The sequence below is a fragment of the Oryctolagus cuniculus genome, chromosome 5 (genome assembly GCF_051225735.1).
Source record: "Oryctolagus cuniculus isolate XC-2025 breed Fujian yellow rabbit chromosome 5, ASM5122573v1, whole genome shotgun sequence".
Taxonomy (NCBI): domain Eukaryota; kingdom Metazoa; phylum Chordata; class Mammalia; order Lagomorpha; family Leporidae; genus Oryctolagus; species Oryctolagus cuniculus.
The window spans coordinates 88,582,956-88,610,843 of NC_142871.1; the positions used below are offsets into that span (position 1 = coordinate 88,582,956).

General features: G+C 38.0%; 1 protein-coding gene across 13 annotated transcripts in view; it reads left to right on the forward strand.

Annotated features, from left to right (window-relative positions):
- The window catches only part of SNAP91 (synaptosome associated protein 91), a 155,722-nt gene that overhangs the window by 75,078 nt on the left and 52,756 nt on the right, over positions 1 to 27,888 (forward strand). For 10 of the 13 annotated variants that reach the window (XM_089332955.1, XM_089332957.1, XM_051855492.3 and 7 more), the window contains exons 8-10: positions 8,125 to 8,231; positions 15,502 to 15,543; positions 22,768 to 22,838. In XM_089332955.1, coding sequence (XP_089189081.1) covers positions 8,125 to 8,231; positions 15,502 to 15,543; positions 22,768 to 22,838 — 220 coding nt within the window. Of the gene's footprint in view, positions 1 to 4,185; positions 4,352 to 4,372; positions 4,452 to 5,716; positions 5,824 to 8,124; positions 8,232 to 15,501; positions 15,544 to 22,767; positions 22,839 to 27,888 lie in introns of those variants that run through there. The other 3 variants (XM_089332961.1, XM_089332960.1, XM_089332962.1) reach the window with 3 other exon arrangements.

Consider the following 27,888-nt stretch of genomic DNA (forward strand, 5'->3'; position numbering starts at 1 on the left):
TAGTATGTGTTGGGTAGGGCCAGAGAGTTCTAGCCAACATTTGTCTGTGGGACAAGAGTCCAAAGTGACACTCAATATGGACGTGGTGCTATGGCAGTACAGCCCTGACCACAGTCAGTTGGTAGAGTATACAGTGGAGCTGGCTAGTTCATTCACAGTCATACACCTTCTCTGTGCCAGGGTGAAGCAGCTGATTCACAACCTGGAGTGAACTCACAGTACCAGTACACCTCACCCAGGTGTGTGTACCCCACCCCGCCCTGCAGTGTATCCCTCACCCACTCTATTAGATCTGTCTGCCGTGTGCAGGGAGTTCTGATTTTCTTCAGCCAAGCTGGGTGGGCACTCAGGAACCCAGCCACTACCAGAGGCCCTCTCGGGCCCATGACCCATGCCCAGAACTCCACAGTCACAGGGTGCGGGGGCTGTTCTCTCTGTCATGCAAGCTGCCCCGGCCCTGGCAGCCTGCAGCAGCAGTGGGACTGCATGCTGTTCCCTGAAACAGAACAGAGCTTGGGTGCTACTCTAACACAGCAAATGGAGTCTGGCACTTTGGTTGGGGGAGGGATGGGAGGCAAGATGGCCTCCCTTCACACAGCAAAGCAGTCACTCATATCCCTGCCAGCTCCCCAGGCCCGGCTTATTGGCAATGGGGACTGTGGAATTCTCCCTCACTCACAGCTGCCAGGGGTCGGGGACTGTGGCAGCCTCCACAGCTTCCCCTCAGCTTCCCCTGGCAAGATGGTGCTTCCCAGCCAGGAGATGGCCGTGTAGATGCTAGAGTGGCTGGTGGCACATGGCATGTCTGTCCTCTCTCTTTGCTGCCTCACAGAGTTTCTGTTTCTGTTCTGCTCTGTGCATTCCACACTAAAAACATCTCTCCATCAGTCCCATGGGAACATGGTCCTTCCTTTGTTTTCCTGGTCTCTGTCTGTGGCTGACGTCAATGCAGCTTCTCACTATTCAGACATCTCACATTCTCCTCGACAATGGCATTTTCAATAAATGGTGAAGGACTATCTGAACATCCACAAACAAAACAAATGAATTTAGATACAGACCTTACACCCTTCACACACACACACACACACACACACACACAAACCTATAGTGGATCAAAGACATAAATATAAATTAAAAACCATACAAATCCTGGAAGGTAGCATAGTAGAAAACCCAGATGGCCAGTGATAAAATGTACTTCATTAAAATGAAAAATCAAGAGAATGAGAAGACATCTCATGGACTGGGAGAAAATACTTGTAAAGGACACTGACAGCTCTGTTATCTAAAACATACAAAGATTTCTTAAGTCAACATTAAGAAAACAAACAACTCCTTTAAAAAAAAGGGCCAAACACTTTAATAGATACAGCACCAACAAAGGTAAACAAATGTCAAATAAGCATTGAACAAATGCTTCTTGTTATAGATCACCTGGGAAATGCAAAGTAAGATAACACTGGTATAGCACTAAACCCTTGTTAGAATGACCAAAGTCCAGAAGACTGACAATACCAGATGTTGGCCAGAATCTGGAGTAACAGGAACTCTCAGTCATCGCTAATGGGAATGCGAAATGGTACAGCTCTGTTGGAAGATAATTTGACAGTTTTTTACAGAATGGAATATATTCATCATGTGATCCAGCAATAGTGTTCCATGTTATTTATCCAGAGGTGTTGAAAACATATGTAAAATCTGCACATAGGATTATTGCAGTTTTATTCATAATAAAAAAATTTAGATGCAACCAAAACGTCCTTCTGTAGGTGAATGGATAAACTGGCACATCCAGACTATGGAATATTACTCAGTACCAAAAGGAAATGAGCTATTAAGTCATGAGACTATTTCAAACAAGCCAGTTTGAGAAGGCTACATTACTGATTCTTACTTTATGCCTTTCTGGCAAAGGCAAATATGGAGTCAGGGAAAAGATCAGTGGTGGTTAGTAGGGAGAAAGGGATTCATGGACAGAACACAGAGGTTTTAGGGCAGCGAAAATATATACCAAATTCAGTGGATCTAGCTCGTTATCCATTTGTCCAGAGGGAACAGTAGTGTAAACTGTGGACGTTGGGTGATAATGATGTGTTGATGTAGTTTGTCAGTTCTAACTAATGTAATACTCTTGAGGGAGATGTTGGTAATGGGACAGGTTATGCATGTGTGATGGTTGGGAGAATATTGGAAGTCTCTCTGCTTACCACTTAATTTTGCTCTGACCCTAAAACTCCCTCTCTTTAAAAAGTATGCATATGTTCGCCTGCAGAGGGACATGTAGTTGCTGTGATAAAGGACCCTTTGCAGAAGACTAGGAAAAGGTACTTTTGGCGGTATTCAGACTTTCTCAAAAATGTCCGGAGGGCTTCTTGGTATTCCAGTTGCTGGTTCCTAACGCAGAGTTTCTAATTCATCAGATCTGAGGTGGGCCCGAGCATTTATGTTCCTAATAGGGGACTAAGTACTGCTGTTCCTGCTGGTCTGGGAACTTCACTGTGGGCACTACTGGGATAAAGCCATACCCAGATGCTCAGGCTAGCATTTGGAATCCATGAACTTTTTTGGCATTTTCGCCCAAATTTATGTTATATATGTTATATACATGTTATATATATGTTATATATGTAATTATATTACATTGCAAGTCTTATGTAATCCATCTTTCCTGTCCAGAAGCTCTAGGGTCCAGTCCGGTTCTGCAGAATTTTGTCAGGATTTCTAGATTCAGGTGGAAAGATACAGGATAGCCAGTTAAATTGTTACCTGTAGTCATTATGCATATTTTTTTTAGCATTAATAAACCCCAGACAGTTTTGGTGACATATAATAAAAGTTATTATATACTAAATATTGTTATTTATCTGCCATTTAACTTAATAGTTTACATTTTATCTGCAAGTTCTATGGGCGATAAAAATTTAGAAAATTTTGCTCTGCCTTTGGCTTGTGACTGTGTGCGCGTATATGCATGTGTGTTTTTCCCTGGGTCAGACTTTGTCCTTGTCTCCCTAGCACGTGCTGGAATTGCTGGATTCTAACATTCATTCTAGGTATTAAGGCAGTTGCAGTGATGGGAGTGGAGAGGGGTGGGTAGAAGGGAGCTAGGTTAAAAGAATTTCACTTCCACATGAAATGGGAGTTTACACAAGACCTCCAGCCTCTGGAGGAAAAGCTTTTTCCAGCACAGGAAGCTTATTTGTTTTGAAAATATACAAGTGCTCTTTTCTGTGGTTTTATTCCTGAGTAAATGCTCCACCACTTACAAAGGAGACCATGGTAAAGCTGTAAATACAGCCTAACCACACATGCTATAATTCAGTAGCTTGCAAGATTAGACTCTCTTTCTGACTTTCAGCTATGACAGCCCTGTGGCTGCAAGAGATAAGATTATTAAAGGGCACTCTTGGAGTGCCAGTCTGACTGTGCCTTGAGCCAGTATTTAAAATTGATGTCATTTTCCTTTTTGAGCTTCCCAGGTAAGTCGGGAGGAGCTGCCCTCCCTGCAGTTGCCTTATTCCCATCTTGATGGTTCAGCCCATTGTCTAATAAGCTTCATTCCAGGTACTTATTTCAGAAAACCATAGGCAATACTTTAAGTAATTATTTCGTTCTGTGTACCTCATGGCTGTGTGAATGCAATATTTCAGTAGAGATAGGTGGTCATTACTGCATTCAAATTCAATCAGGTTACCCAGCTAACCTTAGGGTCTTAAATTTGCCATTGTTGAGAATCTGTTTTCTTATATCCACTTCAGGTATCAAACACTGTGTATAAGAAGCAGAAACCTCCATACGTATTCTAAACAGAAAAGAATTTCATATAGGGGATTAGTGCTTATATACAAAGGTACTTCAAAAAGTTTGTGGAAATGCAAATTATGGAAAAATGTTCATGGATTATCAAATATTTTGCACCAAAATAAACTTCTTTTGCAATTCCATTTTCCATGAGCGCTGGGGGGTTCTTCCATCACTATCAAAAGCCTACAGTAATTAGTTCTAAACTCAGCCACCTGAAATGACTCCCAGAGTAATAAGTACTCACACAGAGAAGATACTACTTCTGAAGCTGTCCATTTAATTATGCTAACTACAAGCAGCTGGTACCTCCAGTGCAGCGGCCTTGCAGTGCTAGGAGGCTGAAGATTGGACACCTGAGGCTACGATCCAGGGTCTAAGGAGTCTTAATAAGTGGCTGTGATTTGAATCCCAGAACCCAGGAATCAGGAGTCAGGGTTGGGGGAACAGTAAGAATGCTGCTGAAGAGGGATCTCCCATGTCTGTCCTCTGGCTTGTCACGCAGCAAGTGAGAGGGTACAAGATGACTCCTGCCTCTCCGGCCCAGGTATCTCACAGGTCTTTCTAATTTGCAGAACTAAATTTGTATTTAGAACCCTGGCTTCACGTGAATCTGGAAGACGATAGCACAGTCTTCGGCTCTTTGGGTGAGGCAATGAGAGTTTCCTTTAGCGGGGAGGTACTTCTGCCCTTAATATGAAGCTGAAATCTAAGTATATCTTTAATTTAGGTTGGGGATTTTCTTGGTAAGCCAGAAAGGAGACTTTCCTATTCTCTGTTGCTGGCTGATGTTGCTCTCTCTCACTATTCATAAATGTAAGTTTGGGCTAAAGGTCATATGCAGCCCAAATAAAGTTCTGCTCTTTTTTTTTTTTCCTTTTCTGTGTATTCTTCAATGGAAAACCTAACATCTCCATTATCGGGAGTCCAAAATCTGTTATTTCAGTCCTTACTTCTGAATTTCAGTTTCCATGTCTTAGTATTTGTAGATCCTCAAATTTAGATATTTTGTTTATACCTAAACTCAGACTCTCCAAAATCGAATCCTCAAATTTACCCCCTGTAATCTCTGTTCCTCTTTATATATGTCTAGTTTTGTTTTTGTTTGTTTGGACAGGCAGAGTGGACAGTGAGAGAGAGAGACAGAGAGAAAGGTCTTCCTTTGCCGTTGGTTCACCCTCCAATGGCCACCACGGCTGGTGCACTGCCGCCAGTGCACCGCACTGATCTGATGGCAGGAGCCAGGTGCTTCTCCTGGTCTCCCATGGGGTGCAGGGCCCAAGCACCTGGGCCATCCTCCACTGCACTCCCGGGCCACAGCAGAGAGCTGGCCTGGAAGAGGGGCAACCGGGACAGAATCCGGCGCCCTGACCGGGACTAGAAGCCAGTGTGCCGGCACCGCAAGGCGGAGGATTAGCCTAGTGAACCGCGGTGCCAGCCATATGTCTAGTTTTTTAAAAACTAAAACCTAGCCTCCTTTATCATTGAGGTTCTCATCTTCTTGAAATCCAGAGCCAGTCAGATATGGAATTCTGCTGATTCATTCTCATACTCTTCGACCAGTTCCATTGTTTCATTCCTACTTCTGCCTGAAGAACATGGAATGCAGTGTCTTCACAAGTCATTTAGCAAATAAACACGTTCAGCCACGTGACTCTTCTCTGTTGTTGATTGGAAAGCTACTTAAAGTCTGCACTGCTTTACTTTTTCTTTATATCGACTTCACCGATAAATTGCTTTAGGAATGCATTTTATCTTCATCTTAAAGTAATAACCCTTCAAGACATTTTTAAATTTGATTTGAAAATGATCATCTGTTGACTAAATTAGAACCAGAAAAGGAGAGTTTAACTTCTCATGCTAAGGACCTGGCATTTCAAAAGTTGTGGACGTGTACTTCCTTGGCTTACAGCATTGTGGTATCCAGCAGAATTTCAGTAGCATTTTGTCATAACTGCTCTTGTTAAAGAGACATTGTAGAAGATTGGTATGCAAGACAGTATCCTATTTGTTTTAGAAGTAAGTATTTTCCTTGTTTACTCCATAGTGCCAGGAGTTACCTTATAAATACGTTGTAGGTTAGTTCTAGTCATGGGTTTCCTGACCAATGCTTTTATAATGTTGGAATCAATATTGGGGCTGCAAATCTTCACGAGTGTTTTATGGCTATATAGTTTTGACTTGCAAGTAAGGTGTTTCCCTTTCTAACTAATGGTCATTAGTAACAATCCCTACAGGAGAACTCAGTTTCCCAAGGATAAAATTCCTTTTAATTTGATTCCTTTCTTAGGACAGTTATAATTTGAAAGTTAATACTAATATGCAAATGACAACATAACACTACTTCATAAATATTCGTTGTACAAATGTCAAATTTGGTCATTTTAAATATTGAAAATCAGCATGTGTTTTTAGTATGAAAGGTAATGGCTCATTTTGGGACCTATACCCTTTGTAAACGTGATAATTTTTCTAGACCCTGCCCTGGCCTCTAGGGGGACAAAAGAACCTCATAGCTTTACACATAACAGTAAAATGGCACATACTGCCTTTTATGTCATTGCCATTGTTACAGACAGAACCGTGAGATTATAACCTAAAGCCACGATGATTGTCTTTGGTTGTTGAATCCTCGATCATCATGAAAGATGCAAATAATTTTTAAAACATACAGGGGAAACAGAAACTGCTTAACATTTTTGAACACTGGATCTAAAGGGAAACAGATTATTCAGTTTGATTTCTCTTTTTGTGTTAGTGCTGAAGATCTGATGCAAAGAAACAAGGTTGCACTATACTAAAGGGAAATAAATTTAGAAATTTAGTTATTTGGAAGAAATTGTTTGTGTGAAGGTTGTTTCTAAAGAGAGAAAGAGCAGTATATTTTATCAGATTAAGTCCTTAACTCTGAAATTTTAATCAAAGAATATTTATCCTCTTATAGGTATGATGATTCCAACACAGAGTAGATAAAGAAGATATGCTTGGATCTGACTGTTTTTAAGAATGCTCACTTCTGTCATGAATCTAAACAAATAGAAAGCACTATGTGTGTGTGTGTGTGTGTGTTTTCTTGGTGTTTTTAGTTCCTTTAAATAGCCGACTGGGAGGTCCATGGTCCCTGTTAAAAGTAAAATTACCAAAAGACTGTCAACAGAAGGTAATAACTGCCCTGGATAATCAGTTCTCTGCCTAATTATATATTATTAAACTTATCTTGAGAAAATTAAAAATACTTTGGAGGTAGTAAAATTACATGCTGAATAAAATAAATTACTCTCAAATATGAGAGAATATAAAAATAACATATGTTTAACCATGTGCAAATATAGAATAGTGAGCTTACACAGAACATGCTGGGCCATCAGCAGTGACCCAGAGTTGCCTGAAAGCTGCTGTAGACATTGGTCTGCCCTGTCACCATCTGTGCTGTCAATTATCATTGACTGCATGAATTAATGAATGGCTGGTGAGAATACTGATACAGTGCTGGGTTAGTAGAATATATACTGGAAACACACTGAGGCTGTAATTACAATGAAACCATAGAATCTTAGTGACCAAGTTCTTAGACTTTGGGAGCGCACAAAGAACAGCAAAGCGAGCCTCTGTTTTTTGTCTGAAAAGCCAAAGGTTGAGAAACAGCATTTGATTACACACTAGGAAGTCAGAGTTAGTAAACCATGTTTGTTTCACAATCCTCTGCTCTTTTATAACTAAAATGCGCATATTAATGTTTGAAGGAAATAATTTATGATCAATAAAAGCAATTATTAATTTGTAGTATAGAAAACTTGAATTCCTGTTTTAAAGTTTTTATTTAATAGCTTTAAATTTACAAATACTATGAAGTCATACAAAGAGTTCCCAGATCCCCCAATTATTAACATACTAGTATGATACTTTTGTCAAATTAAAAAAATCACATGTAAGTTATTGCTTTATGACATATAAATTATTTGTAGCAAGTTAGTAAGAAAATAAGGATGTTGTGCAGTACAGTCTTAACTTCTGATATTTTTATCAGTAATAATTTACAGCTATTTTCAAGTCAGAATCCTGAGATAATATGGATCATGAATTCAACCTGTCTATATAGTCTACAATAATCTGCTTTCATTATTTAGATGGCTCCACATGAGACAGTTGGCTAGCTTAGAATATAGACCTTTCTTAAGCTACTTAGATCCCCTTTGTTTCTTCATGTAGGTTTTAGTGATAAGTATTTTGATTCAAATAATAATTCAGGGTTTGAGTAATAATCTTAACATAAGCTTAGAATCTATCTTTTCTAATTGCTTATCTCTTTATCTTTTCTAGAAAAGTTTTTTGAAATGAAGAAAGGACAGTGTAAAGATGCTCTGGAAATTTACAAGCGGTTTCTAACTAGAATGACACGAGTATCTGAATTTCTCAAGGTTGCAGAGGTAAGTGATAGTAAGTTGGAAATATAACTTCTAAAATAGTGGCTCATGTGTCTGGAGTATATAATAGAATGTGTAATCTAGCAAGACACTCTGCCACAAAGTCACTGTATGTGAGGGGTCAAGATAACCTTAGGGGTCATCTCAAAGCTATGTTCTGCACCTCTGTATCCCAATCAGTTGATCATTTTGCATTAATAGAGAAGTTTCACTGAAAACAAGCCCATTTGATATCCATTCCTCCATTACAACTAATGGTTATCATTTTCTTAAATGCTTCAACAATGCACTTTATTTTTTAAAATTTTAAAAAGTGTTTATTTTTGACACATAATAATTACACATATTTATGAAGTACAGTGTGATATTTTGATACAAACTTTCCATGTGTAATGATAAAATCTAAGCAATTCACAAAGCCATTGTCTATTTCTTCATAGCAGGAACATTCAAAACCCTCTCTTCTAGTAATTTTGAAACAGACAATAATTTATTGTTACTATATTAATTCTACTGGGCTATAGAACACATGAACTTCTTCTTATCTAACGGTATTTTTGTATCCAATAACCAACCTCTTTGTCTTCCTCCCTACCCTTCCCAGCCTCTGGTAATCTCTGTTCTACTCCTTACAAGGTGCTTCCTTTTCACTGAACCCTGGACTTGTCTTTAGAAAAGCCCCTCCATTGTTCTAGTGTATAAATCATAAATCCTGACCCTCCTCACTTTTGTCAGTGATTTAAACACAATGCAAAAATAAAACAGTATAATTCATCTTATAAAGTTTATACATTGTTTCTTAGAAGTCTTTATTTATACTTAATCACAGCAACTGTGTAAACATCCAGTTGGTGTTCCTAAAGTTATCTGTAAATTGATGATTTTTTCTTATCCAACTCAATCACTGATTCATATCAACACTGGAAACTATGACATTATTATCGCAGTCCTCGCGCAGGATGACAGATGGGACTTTATCTTTCGTGTCAGCTGATGGCTAGGAAATGATTAAAGTATTGTGTGAAATAAGTTCTCAAGCTCAATAGCAAAGCATACAACGCTATGGACATGGGCCATCTGTGCCATGTTTCTGCTGTTTTTGTCATTTTGAGAATACTATATAAGCGCAAGCATTTTATATACACAATTTCAAAAGTGTTCTAGTTAATGCGTTGTCTTTCAAATATCATTTATTCACAGAGGTAGTAATTTTCACATTCAAATTCTGAGACCAAAATAATATCACAGAATGTTCACTCTCAGGCTTTGATCCATACAACATATATAATCTTTTTAAATATAATATGGGAAAGAAAAGATGAATATATCATTCTTTTTTAAAATGTGTATTTATTTATTTTAAATGACAGAGAGACAAAGACAAACAGAGAGACACAGATAGATCTCCCATTGAGTAATCCACTCCCCAGATGCCGGCAGTGGCCGTGGCTGGGCCAGGTCAGGGCCAGGAGCCTTGAACTCCTGGTCTCCCACGTTGGTGGCAAGGACACAAGTCCTTGAGCCATCACCTGCTGCTTCCCAGGGTGCTAAAATGAAGAGCAGAGCTAGTTCTGCTCTTGAGTACATCCCAAGTCCTACAACATGGGATGCAGGCATCCCAAGCTACAGCTTAACTGCCATACATCTACCCCATTCATCGGTATTTCCTCCTGAATATACTAGTGTTGATAGTCTTTATGGATTGATAGAACTGCTTGACATTTTCTTTTGCCACTGTACAGATTTTATTTTTTACATTTGATATGATTTTCTCATTATAATCTAGTGAACTTTGCCTAATTTATTTCTGTGAAAAGATCAGCTTCAGAGTAGATCATTGTTCTTTGTTCCATGAAATCCTGGTGCACATGCTTCCCAGTTTTCCCATTTGTTTTGTATATAAGTAAGGAACTTCACATCTAACAGTCTGGGGTATACATTTCTCTAGTCAGCATCCCAAGATGAGCTCAAGGATTCTGTGAAAAGGGCTGCTTATTTGTCAGTTCCTTCTGGCTTTACATGTGAAACTTCACTTTGTGTCTAGTGACACCTTATGTTAGCGCAGGCCCTATTCAGGCCATTTACAAAATATGCAGAAAGCAGATGTCATTTGAAGAGCTTGTCTTTAAGCTACTGAACAATACATATTTTTATTTGAATATTATGATTAAGATTTTCGGTAAAATACTTCTTTCTTTTTTAAAGATTTATTTATTTGAAAGGCAGAGAGAGAGAGACAGAGACAGAGAGAGAGAGGTCTTCTATCTGCTGATTCACTTCCCAAATGGCTGCAATGGCCGGAGCTGGGCTGATCTGAAGCCAGGAGCCTGGAGCTTCTTCTGGGTCTCACATGTGGGTGCAGTGGCCCAAGGACTTAAACCATCTTCCATAGCTTTTCCAGGCGATAGCAGAGAGCTAGATCAGAAGTGGAGTAGCCGGGACTGGAACTCGTGCCTATATGGGATACTGGCACTATAGGTGGTGGCTTTACTGACTACACCACAGCACCGACCCCATTTTTAAGATTTTTATAGAGTGAATACTAATTTATAATATTATTTTCATAGAAAAACAGTGACCATAGCCATTAGTGGGTTTTTTCCACATGTAAATTTAATTGTTTATAATTTGAACTACTAGTTTAAATACAAGTGTTGAGGGACTTAGTTATAATTTGTTGATACAGAAGTTTTTTGACAATTGTACAATCCTTTCGTGTCTACCCGATAGTACTCATGTGGTTTACATATGTGTATACTCATCATCTGATAGCTACCCTGTAGTTAGTAGCATTTATCTAAAGAGTTTATAGAAGACTTCCAGAATATCATGTTAAAATACAACCAGAGGCAGGCATTTGGATGTAGTAGGTAAGACACTACTTGGGGATATCTGCATCCCATATTGAAGTACCTGGGTTTGAGCCCCAGTTCACTCTCCATGCCAGCTTCCTACAAATGCAAACCCTGGTAGACAGCCAGTGATTGATTGCTCAGGTAGTTGGGTCCTTGCCACCCATGTAAAAGACCTGGATTGGGTTCAGCTTGGTCCAGCATAGAGAGTGAATCAGCTCATGAGAGATTTCTCTCTTCTCTCTGTCTCTCTCTTCCCTATCCCTTCAATAAATAAATTTGTAAAAGTTTAGAAAGAATAAAACTATAGGTGTACATATAGAGGGGGCACTGTTTGGCAAATATTAATAGTAAATTGACCATCATATTAAAATAAATGTAAGGAAGTTAAACAATTTCTGTGGAACCACGGAATTTCCCAGAATTTTTTTAAAGATTGATTGATTGATTTGAAAGTGAGAGTTACACAAAAAGAGAAGGAGAGGTGGGGTGGGGGGTGTTGGTCTTCCATCTGCTGGTTCACTCCCAATTGGCTGCAACAGCCGGAGCTATGCTGATCTGAAGCCAGGAGCCAGGAGCTTCCTCTGGGTCTGCTACATGGGTGCAGGGGCCCAAGGACTTGGGCCATCTTCTACTGCTTTCCCAGGCCATAGTAGAGAACTGGATCAGAAGTGGAGCATCCAGGACTAGAACTGGCACCCATATGGGATGCCAGCACTGAAGGCAGCAGCTTTACCTGCTATGCCACAGCACCAGTCCCCAGAATTATTTTAAGTGTAGAAAATATACTTTATCTTGGATTCTTACACTGAAGTCTTCTAAGGCAGGTAACTGAAACTTTGTAAAATGATTGTTTTACAGGTGCATTTTTGCTGAACGTTGTTCCCTTTTTCAGAACTTATTCTTAGTTTGCAGTTTCAAGGTAAATATCAAACAAAAGAGTTATGTCTCAGAATATTTGCAGACAGAAAATGATGGGATTTCGGGAATACACTTTACCTAAATCCTCTAATAATATTCTGCTTCCAAATTTTTGAGCAATAAAAGCTAGCAATGTTGATAACAAAGTCCTAAATTGTGTCTTTTTTGACAGAATTATCCATTTAATGGAAACACATCAACTTTTCCCAAAGTGATTCCAGGGTTAGGGATCAGTAATATTTGCATTCAAGAAATACCTCCTTCATTTACAGCAAGATTTTTTAATTTTTTTTCAACTATTATTTAATAAATATAAATTTCCAAAATACAACTTTTGAATTATAGTGGCTTTTCCCCCCATAACCTCCCTCCCACCCGCAACCATCCCATCTCCCACTCCCTCTCCCATCCCATTCTTCATCAAGATTCATTTTCAATTATCTTTATATACAGAAGATCAACTTAGTATATACTATGTAAAGATTTCAACAGACTGCACCCACAATGACACACAAAATATAAAGTACTGTTTGAATAGTAGTTTTACCATTAATCGCATAGTACAACACATTAAGGACAGAGGTCCTACATGGGGAGCAGGTGCAAAGTGACTCCCATTGTTGATTTAACAATTGACACTCTTATTTATGACACCAGTAATCACCCGAGGCTCTTGTCATGAGCTGCCAAGGCTATGGGAGACTCTTGAGTTCATCAACTCTGATCTTATTTAGACAAGGTCATAGTCAAAGTGGAAGTTCTCTCCTCCCTTCAGAGAAAGGTACTGCCTTCTTTGATGGCCCGTTCTTTCCGCTGGGATCTCACTCTCAGAGATCTTTCATTTTCATTTAGGTTTGTTGTTGTTGTTTGTTTGTTTTTTTTTTTTTTTTTTTTTTTTTTTTTTTTTGCCATAGTGTCTTGGTTTTCCATGCCTACAAAACTCTCATGGGCTTTTTAGCCAGATCTGAATGCCTTAAGGGCTGATTCTGAGGCCAGAGTGTACAGCAATAATTTAAAATGAATCACGTAAAGAGGCATTCAAATGTCAACATAAATGGATTGAAGAGGCCTTCATTTACAGTTTTCTTACCTTGCAATATTGCGAGTTCAGGGAGGCATAAGTGGCTTCTCTTAGTCATTAGAAGGTTAAGTTTGAAATTCTGAATTTCAACCTGATTTGATCCAGAGAGATAGGGGCCAGTACTGTACACCTGTGGTCTCAATTGTAGGTGATTTTACTCCCTTCTCCTCTTTTTGGACAACATCTGGAGACATTTTTCGTTATTACACTGGAGGGGCTCCTGGTGGGGGGTAGGGGTGCTACTAAACATCCTGCCATACACAGGAATGCTCTTGCGAAGAATTATCCTCCAAAAATATCCATGGTGCCAAGGCTGGAAAGCCCTGCTCCAGATAGAAAAGACAAAGTAAAGAAGGTAGTTGCCACGAGTGTCTCGGGGAGTCTAGCCAGCAGACTCAACCCAGGGCCCTCGACAACGGTTTCTCAGACGAACGACGCTTATCGGTCTTCAGTAGACTTTTTATTAGAGAAAGTAGACGTGACAGAGGTAGAGAGGAAGGAGGAAAGGAGAGGAGAGAGAAAAAGCTTCCTCCTTACACCCGCGGCTTATATACAAAATGTGACCAATCAGGAGCAAGCTAGAGTCCATGCATCAGGCACACCAATCCGATCTCTGTTCACGTGAAGGGCACGCGTCCTTCAGCCAATCAGGTGAGGTGTCACGCAGCAGGCAGGCAGGCAGGCAGACCCACTGCGGGGGTCCTGGCGCCATCTTGTTGTTTACTGCGACCTAGATCCCTCTGCCTCTGGAGAGCCCCGCCCATAGGAAAGCCCCCCCCCCCCCCCTCGTCAAAACCGAAAGTAAAAACCTCCACCTAGCGATGCCGCTGCGGACTATCCCCGACAGGTAGTTGGCACACAAATGGATTCTTTTAATCTCTCATTTTCTGTATTGTCTTTGTGGAAGCACATTGCTTTCACTCTATACATCTGTATTTGCTTCTGCATTGCTATGCATGTAATCAAAACACTTCATTACCCAAGGAATCCGATCCCGGTTTAACTTACTTTGTGTTTTTGAGCTTCGATTTCATTTATATATAAAATGACAGAATTGAAGTTATGATTTGTAATTTTACCCAAATTTTAATTTTGAATAATTTTCAAGCATATGAAAAAATTGGTGTAGGCTGGTGAACATTTGTACTCTCTTCATTGCTCACCTTTATTAATACTTTCTGTATTTTCTTCCCATCCCCCCATCTCCTCCATGCTACCAAACTTAGCGATTTTTACATACTTTTACATAGTGATTCCAATTGTGCGTGCATATCCTACAGATATGTTCACACAGATGCAAAATAGTGTGCACAGCATTGCTTGCAATGGCAAGATAACAGAAGGAGCACTGATGTCTGTTAATAGGTGCTTCATTAAATAATTTATAAGACAAGGAGGTTCTATGCAGCTGCTTAGAAAAAATGAGGATATTCTGTGTGTTAATGCAGAAATATTTCTAAGATACATTGCTAAGTGAAAAATGTGAGACCCTGGGGAGGGTGTTGTGGTGCAGCAGGTTAAGCTGCCACTTGAAATGGCTGATTACCATTTTGGAGTGCCTGGGATGGAGTCCCACCTCTGCTTCCAATGCAGCTTGCTGCTAATGTGCCTCCTAGGAAGCAGCAGGTAATAGCTCAAATATTTGGGTTCCTGCCACTCATGTTGGGAGACCCAGATGGAGTTTCCAGCTCTTGGCTTCAGCCTTACCCAGTCCTAGCTGTTTGGGGGAGTGAACCAATGGGTGAAAGATTTCTCTCCATGTTTGTGTCTGTCTCCCGCTCTCTCTTTCTCTCTCTCATCATACCTTTCAAATTCATAAATAAGCTTTACATAAAAAGAAAAATAGAATTACATTGTATATAAAACTCATATGTTATTATTTGGTAAAAATGGGGAAACAACTCTGTATTTACATATTTCATGTTTCCCTGGTTGTACATGAAGACATTCTAGAAGGAAACGTTATAAACTAAAAAAAGTGGTCCTTTTTGGGGCAGATAGGGTGAAAAGTACAACTTGAACAATGTATTAAAACTGATTATTCCCTATCTAGAGAACTGACTGGGTTTAATTAACTATTAAATTTAGTCTATGCAGTTTCTTAGATTTTTAGGTGTTTTTAACCATGGAAGATACTTTTAAATTTTATGCTTCAATATACTTCCAAATTTTTTGGATTCTAGTAAAATTCTATGCATTTGTTTTATCTGCCTATTTGAATAAAATCACTGCTATATTGTATTAGTGGAAAACTAATAAAAAGAGAAAAGAGCATAAATTCAAAGTAACTCTGATATTTATAATAACTTCTTTTATTCCAAGATTGAGCTGTGATTTTAACTAATTTGTGAGATATCTTCCATTAATACAAAATTTTTTAAAATCCCTCCAAGTAACTTCTTATTTTTTCAATCCACAGCAAGTTGGTATTGATAAAGGTGACATCCCTGACCTCACACAGGTAAGTGACTCTCTCCATGCAAGATTGTGTATGCTCTAAGTCATTACTCTGTATGTTGTCACAAATGAACATAGCCTTGCAAGCATTTATCAGATTTTGAGTTTCAACCAACCAACTTTCCTGGAAATTATCTTACATGCTCCATTTTCCTAGCTATGGAATATGTTTTTCAAACTACTGGAAAGATTTTCCTTCTCTTATGACAGTTTCTTCTCTAAAAGCATCAGAATTTACTGAGCTCATCTTTTCATTCTTGAAGTTGAATAAAAAGGAAGCCTTGAATAATGTCAATAACTACGAAAAGTGACTATAGGTATGACCGTTAGAACATTAGATTTTCTTCCTGCTTGCTCGAGTTCTCCACATGTCCCAGGATGTGAAGGAGGACCACAAACAGGGACGATCTGTGCTGTAGGTCTACCACACTGACTCTTGTCTCCTCGATGAGGCAGAGGATTTCCATGTAGAAAGATTTTTGACAAAAAAGTAGTTCTGGTAGGTGAGTGATTTTTCTGGGACACACCTAAGAAGTGACACAATAAAGGAGTTTACTTTTCAATCCTTTCCTCTGTCAAGATATGTTCAACTCCTAAGATGTAGACTCCAGGTCATTCATGGGTGGGGGATTATTATATGGCCTTTCTCATGATTGGCAGGAACAGTTTTCATTTAGTAACTCTTTAATTTAATGACTCTTTGGTAACTTTCTACCCCAAACACGTCCTTCAAAGAGACAAAGGTCTTGGTAGATGTAATGGGAGAAAACATAGGGCTAACAGCTTATCTTATATACCAGTAATGGATGTATGAATTTTCTATATTCATAAATTACAAAGTCATTGTGATAGAAGAAAAATATCATAATGAAAGATATACACTTTTTAATAATATCTTTATATTTTAATAGTTTGCTATCCTTATAATACCTTGAAATGTTTCCACATATAAAATAACATTAATCTTCATTTTTATTAAAAATTAGAGGAACCCAAATAAATGGTTTTCTGTTTTTGTATTATTAAAATTCACATTAATTATCAAGGATTCTTCATAAATAAAATTCACAGAACAATTCAGATCTTAATGACACTGTATTTTTTTCTTTATAAGTTGGGAGATAGCTCCTTCTTGTAGACAGACTATTAGTATAAAGCATATCTGCTACTACGAAAAATCAGTGTTCCTTGATAGGGGCTTACCTGAACAAGATCATTTTAGATATGGCCAAAAGTTGTCTATATAAAGTGCCATTAGAATACCTTAAGTAGATTTAGATTTATCATTATAACATAATTAAAAAGCAAAGAAAGTAAATGTGTTTTCACTTACATTATTCTGTTACAATAAAAATTTACAGTGCATTTAAAAAAATCAGAGAGGCAGTTTATGTTGACTTTAGAAGCAGACATTCAGTGAGTGTTTTGCTCAGGGAGCATCTCTCAGAAGTGGACAGCCATCTTTCACTCTGTAGCCAGGCCTGGCTGGAGTGAAAGCAAAACAGTGCTGTCAAGGAGAGGCTTTCCATGAAGAAGAAAACATGTTCTCAGCCATTCGCCTTCGTTTGAAGAATCTGAATGGAGGCTAGGAAAGACTGAGGGACTGCTTAAATACCTTGTTCTCTCTATCGTTAGCAAATGACAATATGTCATTAAAAGGATTTACATACGTGGGTTCAATTTTTAATATGGTAGTATTCATTATGGTGTATACAATCGCCTTCTCTGAAGAAGTTCAGAGATGTAACATTTTATTTAGTGCTGTCAGGTGCGTGTTTTCCTCAGGTGGGCAGCAGAGAGTTCACCATCAGAGAAGCAAAGTCTTTCCCTCATTCTAGTAGACAGCTCCTCCATGGTAGAGATGCGTTACACTCTCCTAGCACTCTATCCTCTGCTTTGGCTGTGACCTTAGCAGCCACATAAACTTCCATGTTAACTTTTATTTTGAAATTAACTCCTCTTCCAAAAGTTCTAGTTCAACTCTCCAGTATATATTTAAATCCTTTTTTTCTTTTACAGAAGTATGGATGGTATACTTCTGAAATTTCTTAATAAGTTAACTGCAAAGCGGTTTCCTTTGGGGTATGAATAACATAGAGCGAACCACCTCCCAAATCTTGTCGAGAGTCCCTTTCACATGTCTAAGGGAGGTTTCTTACTCACCTAGGGATTTAGACTTTACCCTGACACAGTGATCATGTCTGAGCCGAAACGTGAGCTGCTCTGGGGTTGCTGCTTTAGATGGTGTTAGACCTGGCTGATTTATATCTGCGTCAGAAATACCAAATTATACAGATTCAGTTTAACTTCTCTACTTTTGGGTCTGGCTTCTACCAGCTCCTCTATAGCTACTAAATCTAGCCATGGTAAGAAATTGAAATTCCTGTTTGGAGAGAATTAAATAAGCAAATGAGATCATTGGCTGGTAGTAGGAATAGGATGCTCATTAGTAAAAATGGACTAGGATACCACTTGCAGCAAAACAGAACAGAGGAATTTAATGAATAGCTTCTGGAATTCAACAGTTGTCTTTTTTGTTAGAGAATGCACAATGAACATAAATATGGTCATCTGTAGCCTTTTTTAACTTTAATGTCATCATCACTGCATTCAGTGATCAATAATGATTAACAATGGTTCATGATTATCAATGAAAATTGTAAACACAGTCAAAATTACTGTTTTGGGTAATGTGAATATAATACCAGAACTGAGAGATTACTCCTCAACACTTCCAAATGGTTTCTTAATTCTAATGATCAAAAATTTGAGTGGTCTTTCAGTTGTCTTTTTTCACTTGGTTTTAAAGATGTTTTATAATCTGAAGCATATAAATTCTAAATTGATGCCTTCTTTTTGATTCTGGACCAACCACTTGTTGCAATAAAAGAATTGTTTAAAATATTACTTCCTATTGGGATTGTGTTTGCCTTGTAAATTTAGAATATCTCTACTTATGAAAAATATCTTAGGTTTAGATGTTAGGAATTCTAATTGATCTGAAAACTACTGGTAAAGAAAAAGCCCCTTTTAAAAGCTATACTGCTGATGAATTAGTAACCAAGATATATTGTTGCTGTTTGTCAGGCTTACTTTTTCTTATTCTTTGGGTGGTATTTCTGATTGGTCTATTGACTTTGCTGCTTTTTATTTATTTATTTATTTTTTTTTTGAGTAACTAAAGGTGCTAATTGTACATTGTTGTCTTAAGTTCCTTTTACAGCAGCAAAGGCATTCTCAAAATCTTGCTCCTTAGAAATTTAAGAGACAGTTTTCAGTTTGCTATCTACAGCATGCCACAATGTGTGTGGTGCCATAAAATAGTGTTGAAAAGAAGGTAGACTATAGTTTGTTCCCCTTCAAAGATATTTGAGGAATTTGTTTAAATTTTGCATATCCTTATAAGAAATATAAATGATAAAGCAGTTTCTAGATAGGGGCCAGCACTGTGGTATAGTGGGTAAAGCTGCCGCCTGTGGCACCGGCATCTCATATGGGCATCTGTTCAAGTCCCGGCTGCTCCACTTCTAATCCAGATGTTTGTTATAGCCAGGGAAAGCAGTAGATGGCCCAAGTGCTTGGGTCCCTGTGCCCATGTGGGAGACCTGGAAGAAGCTCCTGGCTCCTGGTTTCGGATCAGCCCAGCTCTGGCCTTTGAGACCATTTGGGGAGTGGACCAGTAGATGGAAGACCTCTCTCTCTCTCTCTCTCTCTCTCTGCCTTTCTATAACTCTACCTTTTAAATAAATAAATTAAATCTTAAAAAAAAGTATAGGATAAAATATTCCAACCTTAATTTTATATGCAATATGTATTTTTAAGACTTTATTTATTTGAAAGGCAGAGTGATGGAGGGACCAAGAATTAAAGACAGCAGAAGAGATCATCTATCCACTGGTTCACCCCCCAAGTGTCTGCAATGGCCAGGGCTTTGCCAGCTCAAAGCCAAGAGCCTGGAACTCCATCCAGGTCTCCCATGTGAGTGGCAGGGACTCAGTATTTGAGTCACCTTACACTGCCTTCCCAAGCACATTAGCAGGGAGTTGGATCAGAAGTAGAGCAACCAAGACTCAAACCACTGCTCCAGTGTGGGATGCCAGTGTTGCAGGCAGTGGCTTAACCCGATGTGCCACAACCCCACCTCCTGCATGCAACAAATTCTTAAATAATTCCCTTAAGGCAAAAGTCAGTTGTATAATCTTAAATTACTTGGTCAGGATTTTTTTCAACCACTGTGATTTATTTGTGACTTCAACATAATTTTGTAAATGTCTCACTTAAATCTTAAGAAACTTTATAAAAAGAATGAAATTGTGGACAGTCTTCCTTTCTTGGTTATTTTGTTTTAGATGACTAAGGAGATTGATAGGAGAAAATATTACCTCTTCTTTTGTTGTCATCCCATGTTTTTTATACTCCATTTTCTGACTGTAACTAGCATTTATTTTTCTTAACCAGTGTTTCAAATTTAGGTTTAGCAAAGAATCACCCTTCTCTTACATTGCATTTAATATTCAAAGCACCCAAGTCTTTTCAGACTTTTATTAATTTTATTTATTTATTTATTTGGATAAGAAAGAGAGAGCGCGCGAGAGAGAAAGAGAACTTGCATCAGTTTATTCACTCCCCAAAAACCCGTAACAGCCAGCACTGGGCTAGGCCCAAATCAGAAACCTGGAGCTTAATCCAGGTCTCCCTTATGGGAGGCAGAGACTCAAGTAGTTGAGCTGTCACTTACTGCCTCCTGGCCTGCACGTTAGCAGGAAGCTGGCATCAGGGGCAGGGCTGAAATGCAAAACCAAGGCCCTGTGACATTGGATGTGGGGGTGACACAAGTGGTGTCTTAGCTGTGGCACCATTTCCTGCTCCCCAGATCTATTTACTGGAATGGAGTTCTATGGCTGGATATATTTTTGCCTTACTGTGATCCCACTGAAAAAACTAGAAACGTGAAGAAGTTTATATCCCAGGTTCCCCAGCTTCCTCCATAATCATCGTCATTGATAATTAGTGTGGGAGTTTTGTATATTTTCTTTAAGGTTACAATGTATGTTCTTTACCTAAGGAACATTTCTAATCCTACATATAAAGCGAAATTTTCATTATCTCTTTTAAAGATTATTTATTTATTTGAAAGTCAGAGTTACAGAGGAGAGAGAGATCTTCCATCTATTTCTTCGTTCCCCAGATGGCCACAACATCCAGGGGTGGGCCAGGCCAAGGGCAGTGGCCAGGAGCTTCTCTTTGTCTCCCATGTGGTTGGCAGGGCACCAAGCACTTGGGCCATCTTCTGCTGCTTTTTCCAGGTGATCAGTAGGAAACTGGGTTGGAAGTGGAGCAGCCAAGATACCAACCAGTACCCATATGGTTTGTAGGAGGTGGCTTTACCTGCTTTTCCACAATGCCAGCCCCTCTTTATGTCTTTTAGAAATTCATATTTTGGGGGCTGGCACTGTGGTGTAATAGAATAAGTCTATTTCTATGGTGCCGGCATCCCATATGGGCACTGGTTTGTGTCCCGGCTGCTCCTCTTCAGATCCAGCCCTGTGCTATAGCCTGGGAAAGCAGTAGAAGATGGCCCAAATTCTTGGGTCCCTGCACCCGCATGGGAGACCCAGAGGAAGTTCTTGGCTCTTGGCTTCGAATCGGCTCAGCTCCAGCCATTGCGCCCAATGGGGAGTGAACTAGCAGTTGGAAGACCTCTCTCTTTCTCTCCCTCTCTCTGTAATCCTACCTCTCAAATAAATAAAAAATCTTTAACAACAACAACAAAAGAATATGTCAGGAAGGGTTAAAAAAAAAGGTTAAAAATCATATTTTTAATTTAAAAGTATACCACTAGCTGTGGTTTACTGCAATTTGTTGAGTAAGTCTATTTTCACCCCAGTTACATTTCAAGACTCTAAGTTTTAAAATTTTTAAAAAGCATGTTATAACCCCTAATAATCATCTTTGTTTTACTCTATAACCTAAACCTTTTCATATATTACTGACAAAGCTGTATCTTTCTACCCTTTTTCAATTATATCAAGTTAATATTTTTGTTCATCTAGTTATGGATTTATACATTGACATGTCTTATTTCCCTGAGTATCTTGCATTTATAGTAATCACATGATTACATAAAAATAAACATATTAATGTTGAAAGTATATGATCTATTAATGAGATGAAAATGAATGTTAAGTAAATGACCTAAGCTTTTGAAATTAAAACTTTTTAATAGTTTTATTTTAATTTGTCCTTGGAGATACAATATACAATATACTGTTATATGAATTTCTTTGAATCCCATGAGCTATTATAGCAGTTGCATTAACTCCTTCAAAAGTAATTTCACATTAATTTAAAGAGCAATTGTCAGAATTAAATGTATCTGTAAATGTATTTACCTCCTTCATGAAATGCTATTCTTTGAATGCCTATGCTGCTCTTAAGGTCTAGTTTTGGTTAAAATTATTTCAGAAAGATGAAATTAAATCTCTAATGCTTGAGGAATAGATCGGGTGGAATATTTCTTTAAATGTATGATTTTTTCCATCTAATATAAAGTAAAATGCCATCACTTTATATTACCTAAAATTTTATTTATAAAAAATTGAGGAATTTCTTACTATAAGAGTTCAAATATATTATAGTAAGTCTGTCAATACATCACACCTTATTATAATTGCTGAAGTTACAAATACTATGTATGAAATTAACTAGCTCAGTAATAAGAAAATCCTGTTATTAACTATTAAAATTTTTTCTTTTCTCCACAACTTTTACTCACCCCCTCCCCTTTTTAAATAAGGTTACAGTGTTTCCTAATGTTTAAATTGCACATGGATAAGTGAAATTTTACTGTATTTTCAAATTCCTGTAAATTTGTATTTGGGCACTTAAGTTTTTGACTTAAATACAAATACCTTTTCTTTTTTCACTGTGTTCTTATGGGAAGTTGGTGGTGAACTTGATTTGAGTTCATGGCACAGTAAAGCCTATCCAATGTAATCTGTACATTGAAAGCACACTGTGCTGTTACTTGTTATGCAGTGGAGTTAAATGTATTTAAGATAGACCTGAGATTCCTTGGAATGTGAATGTTTTCGTACCAAATGAAATTATCTCACATATCTACTAAGGTCCACCCACAGACCTCCACCCCCCAAGTTACCCTGATGTTATAGTGTGCTTGCTGTGAAAGAGAACAATGCAGACATTTATTTTTACTTTCTTATTGTAGGCTCCCAGCAGTCTTATGGAGACCCTTGAACAGCATCTAAATACGTTAGAAGGAAAGAAACCTGGAAACAAGTATGCATTAGTTGTATATTCTAAATAAGATGAAAAATAACAAAGTCATTCTTTGTTAAGAGTGAGATTTCATGGTGTAGCATGCCCCAGTGCAGCTTGAGGGAGTGCTTCATTGAACCAGTGTGATTTCGTGCACAGTCCATCTGCAGGCTGAGGCAGCAAACTCATAGACTGTTGATTTACGTATTTTCCATTGGAAAGAATTCACAATACAATGGAAGAGAATTCCTCAAACTGAAAAATTGAGGCTGTTATCATTGGACATGAGTAAAAATAAGCACAATCGCACAAGTAGCCTTATAATTTGTTAGCAACCCCACTGTGAAAAAAAGCAAAACCCTTAAGTATAGTGTTCAGGACTCCACTGCTTGTCCACTCAAAGCCTTAGGCATGGCATGCTGCTGACATTTTACTCAGAGGCCTTTGATATAGAACAGCTATCAAGTAACGATTGTTTGATTTTTATGGATTTTTTTAAAATCTTGGGTTAGGTATTTATATTTTGACCTTTTTTTCTCATTTCATGCAAAAAAAAAAAAAAAAAAAAAGCCCAGCTTCTCTTTTTTCCATCACCCCAGCGGTTGTAAAACCTGTGTAGTCACAAGCCTTAGTGCTCTCCAGTCTTGTTCAGATGAGCTCGCAGAGCCTTGGGTACCTGCCTGTCTTGTCCTGCATGTGAAAAGCTTATGCCTCCAGGAGGGCCACCTGCAGTCCCACCTACTTACTCACCAACTGCCCTGCACTGTGGATTTTTAAAAATACTGTTCACTTATGGGATTTGAATATATTCTTCTGATTCTAAAGGTCAGGAACTATTTTATACTTCATTGTCTGAACACTTAACGTGGGTCTTTCTACAGAGCTTGAACTCTGTGCTTTTTGTTGCTACCAGCTTTCTGTGTATTTGGCTTAGGTTGATAGTAGGAGTTAGAGACAACCAATGAATTGACTATGGCAAAGCTGCAGGCTGAGCATGGGCTTTTCCTATGGCAAGGTCTTCAAAATGCAACTCCTTCCTGACTTTCTTCCCTCTGAGCATGCTCCCAGAAGCCAGGCTTCTTTCTTGATGCAACTTCTTTTTTCTTTGCTGGTTATTTATTAACTTAGTGTTATTTCTGTCTTTTCCAAGTTCAATGATAAACAACAGTATAGTAGGACTCTCCAAGCAATTAAGGCAGGGCCATTTGGAAAGATGGATGCCAGGACCTCTCACGGGCTCTGTCAAGGTCCTCACCGCATTTCAGGGTCTGCCCTTAATTTCAGTGTGGCCGGCCGCAGTCAGACTTTTGAGGAGAGAGTACATTTAAATCACAATAAGTGCCCACTTCCAGGGACTGAGGGTGTCTGGGAAGCCAAATGGGTTGGATACCTAGGATGTAAACTATGGGAGGCAAGGAAGCTGAGAGCTGTGCCCACTTCCGTGACACAAACCTCTGGCTAAGGAAATGTGCACATCCGCTGATTGGTCACTCCCTCGTGCAGTGCTGGACACACATTGCATGCTGGCTTCTCTGTACTCTTCCTCCCCGGTCCCGCAAATTCTACATAGTTTCGTACTCTTCTCTTGTTTGTGGTTAAGTTGGCCAGGGCTGCGGTCTCCAGTCACCCCTTTCTCTCGCCAGAATTTGCTTAGCTCTGCACATCTACATTCGCCCCCTTGTGGCCACTGCGAGGTATATTTAGAACAATTAGCTGTGACTAGTTAACATTTCTAGAGAAGTGAAATAAAGACTCAGTAACCTATTTGAATTACCTTTTGCTTAGAACAGTTTTTTTCTCTCCTTTAAAAATCATTTTATGCTTGTCAGATTCTTTTCGGATTTGGATGAGACCACATTTGAACTTGTTTTATACTTATTCCCTATTTTTAAAACAATGAACTATAATAGTTAACTATTTTCCTCTTTGTATGTTTGTGCTTACCTGGGAACTTAAGTGAAGGGTGAGTACTATGCTGAGTGACTTTTTTTTGCATTTGGTAATTGCTAAAAATGCAAAAAACACTCTTAATATTCCACATTTGGTATTCAAAACATTTAAAATTGGTTTCTGTCCATTTTACACATTTGTGTTTTTTATAATGCTTTATTTTTGTCTCTTAAGGTGACTGGCATAAATGGTTTTATTTTCAAGTTGGTCTTTTTGCAACAAGATTATGTATATATATATAATCAAAAATTTTTCATTTGTTTAGTAAACGAAAGGTTTCCCCATGGCATATGGCAAAAGTGCCAAAAGACAACTTTATTTTAAAAATTGATTGACTAAAACTTTGTCAGTAGCAGTATAAACTATTCTAATCTCTAAATCAAGCATATATATGTATAATGAAGTATTTGCAGATATCTGCTATGAAAAATATGTGTGACCATTATATTTAGTGTTATGTTTTCCCTCATATTCATGTTTGACACTGTATGCAATATTGTATGATACACCTTTGCATATCTTCTGTATATGATTCCATGGAACAAAAGCAAGAAACTTGTTTTATTCTAAATGTGGGTTTACTAAGTGTTGAAGATATAGAAAATCTAAAAATAAGTATTTTATAATTTAGGTTTTTCACATCTTTTTGGGGGAGGGGGACCCGCATTTATACTCAAAACTATGTAGTGATTTTTTTTTTGTGCAGCAAATAAAAAATAGCATTTCTGCTTTTGACAGTTTGCTTGCTATTAACATCTTTGAAGAAGACTTTTGGCATTTGCCAAAAGACTTTGACATTTGTGTTCATAGTAAAAATCTGTGAAACTATTTGTAGCATTTTTCATTTTCTTTTTAAAGTAGTTTGCTATATGGATCATTCATTAGCTTCTAAATCTTATTTTGCCCAACATAGTTCAAGATGTACTAGATTTTTCTAGATGAAGTTGTTAAAATAGTATTGGTCTTTAAGAAATGAAATTATCTAGATACAAAGGATTGTAGCATTGTCTTACCTAAAGAGTGGTAACCAACAGTAGGGTGGGAAACCAAGTGTGAAGATGTAAGACAAAACAGTTGTGTTGTGTAAGAGAAGAACAAATATGCCAGGCTGATCTGTGTTTTCAGCAAGGCAAAGGGTGTGTGGCACAGACTCTGGGAGACAGACACACCTGGACCGAGTCTTGACTTAGCATTAAAGAGTGGTAAGACTTGGGCAAGTTATTGGCGCCTCTGAGCCTGCAGGCCCTCAAATTTTAATCAATGAACAATGATGCTTTTTTAATGCTTTAGCCTCATGGGAGCAGCCCTGATTCTCAGTTTTTTAATTAAATCATGGCAAAAACCAGATGTCATCTGTGGGAATGGAGGGCACCCATTTGGACAGCTTAGTTTCACAGTTTAAGGTTTCCAAAGCAGGTGGAAAGTTCATTAAGTATAAAGCAAATACATGAATATAATCTCCTTGAAAAATTCAAATAATACAGAAAATATCAGATACAGTGTAAAGTGCTAGGGATGAGTTCATTTCCTGGAACTTAGCATCTAGTGAAGAAGACAGGTAATTAAACAGATACGTAAGATATGCTGTGGTGGGTGCGATAATAACAGAGACGGCAGGAGATTTTTGCTTGTGTAGTCCATGGGATAACTACAAGTATCCCTGAGTAACAGTGGCCATGCAGAAGCTTGGCAAACTGGGGTATAAGACAATTTTGGTTTTTCATACCTCACTTTGAGTTGATGTTCTTTTGTAGCAAGTAGAACAATTCTGTTATTTTTACTATATCTTTCTTCTCATATTGGTATAGAAAATAAGTTATAAATTTTTATGTTTTAGCTTGGATATTTATTTCCAAAGTTCTTGCTTAGTCTCAATTCTCTTCTTTGTGTTAGTATTTCTCATTATGTCAGGTCCACTAAGAATTGTTTTATGAAAATTTCTCCAGAGATAAACAAATTAAATGAACTCATCTTAGAAAGTGACTATGTGAAATGGCTACTGTTTTCTTTGCAGAGTTCTGACTATAATTTTCTTAGGTTTTATTTAGATTTAACTCCCTTCCTTTTCCGTAATATAAAGGAAAAAATAATGAGTGGAGAAATTATTAGCCAAAAGTCTCTGTATTAGATTAGATTTTTAGGTTCCTAAGTAACTTTCTGTAGATGGAGAAGACACTCTGAATCTATTTATTTCAGTAGATTCTGAAATGAGCAACAGAGATAAATGTATACACTTTTCTTCATCAAACACGCAGTAAAAACTAAATCTAAACAGGAAATGTAAGGCATCTATTTTCAAATGAAATCTGACTTAAAAGATCTTAATCTGGCATGTAATACTACTAAATATTTTGCTCTATCAAAAAAACACAACAGAAATCATAATATTATATAAAATTCCAGTTACTAAATTTCTGCTACTGCTATGTGTGACATTTTCCCCAAAGGATGAGTAGAAAATCATGCCTGCCCTCTGATAAGACCCTGAAAATAGGCTACTCATTTAAATGTTTTTATCTTTATTTTGTTGACTTCTCGTTTTCCCACCAACTCAAGGTAGTCACGTGTAAGCTGTTCCGTACTTCATTATGAAGTAGTTTGCTAGAAATAACGTACATAGCCAATGTTCCCAGTAATTAACTTAAAACACATATTATCTACTCCTTCCTGACTTTCCCTCACTAACTTAGAAGCAAGCATCCAACATGCAGCGCTTTGTCAGGCTCCCTCTAGGTATTCCACGACGATGGAGATATGTTTCCAAGGCAGTTTTCATGACAACCGTTAGAAGAAAAGTAGAAGAGCTCCAGGAGTGTGATCATGGGCATTGAGACACATTTGAGGCCCAGGACTGAGAATCTTTTTTTGTCTAGAGTTCATCCTTTTATGCATCACAGTTTTGACTTCATGAATCTCAGTGTGCTTTAACTTGAATGTGTTTTCTCACTTTGAAAATTAACAAGCCTGAATGTTATTTTTAAATCGGTAAATGATTATTTTTTCCCAAATCTTGGCAAAATTTTATGAATTGCAATTTGTACAGGTATTTTTTTTTTTAAGATTTATTTATTTATTTGAAAGGCAGAGTTACAGAGTAAAAGGTCTTCCATGCACTGGTTCA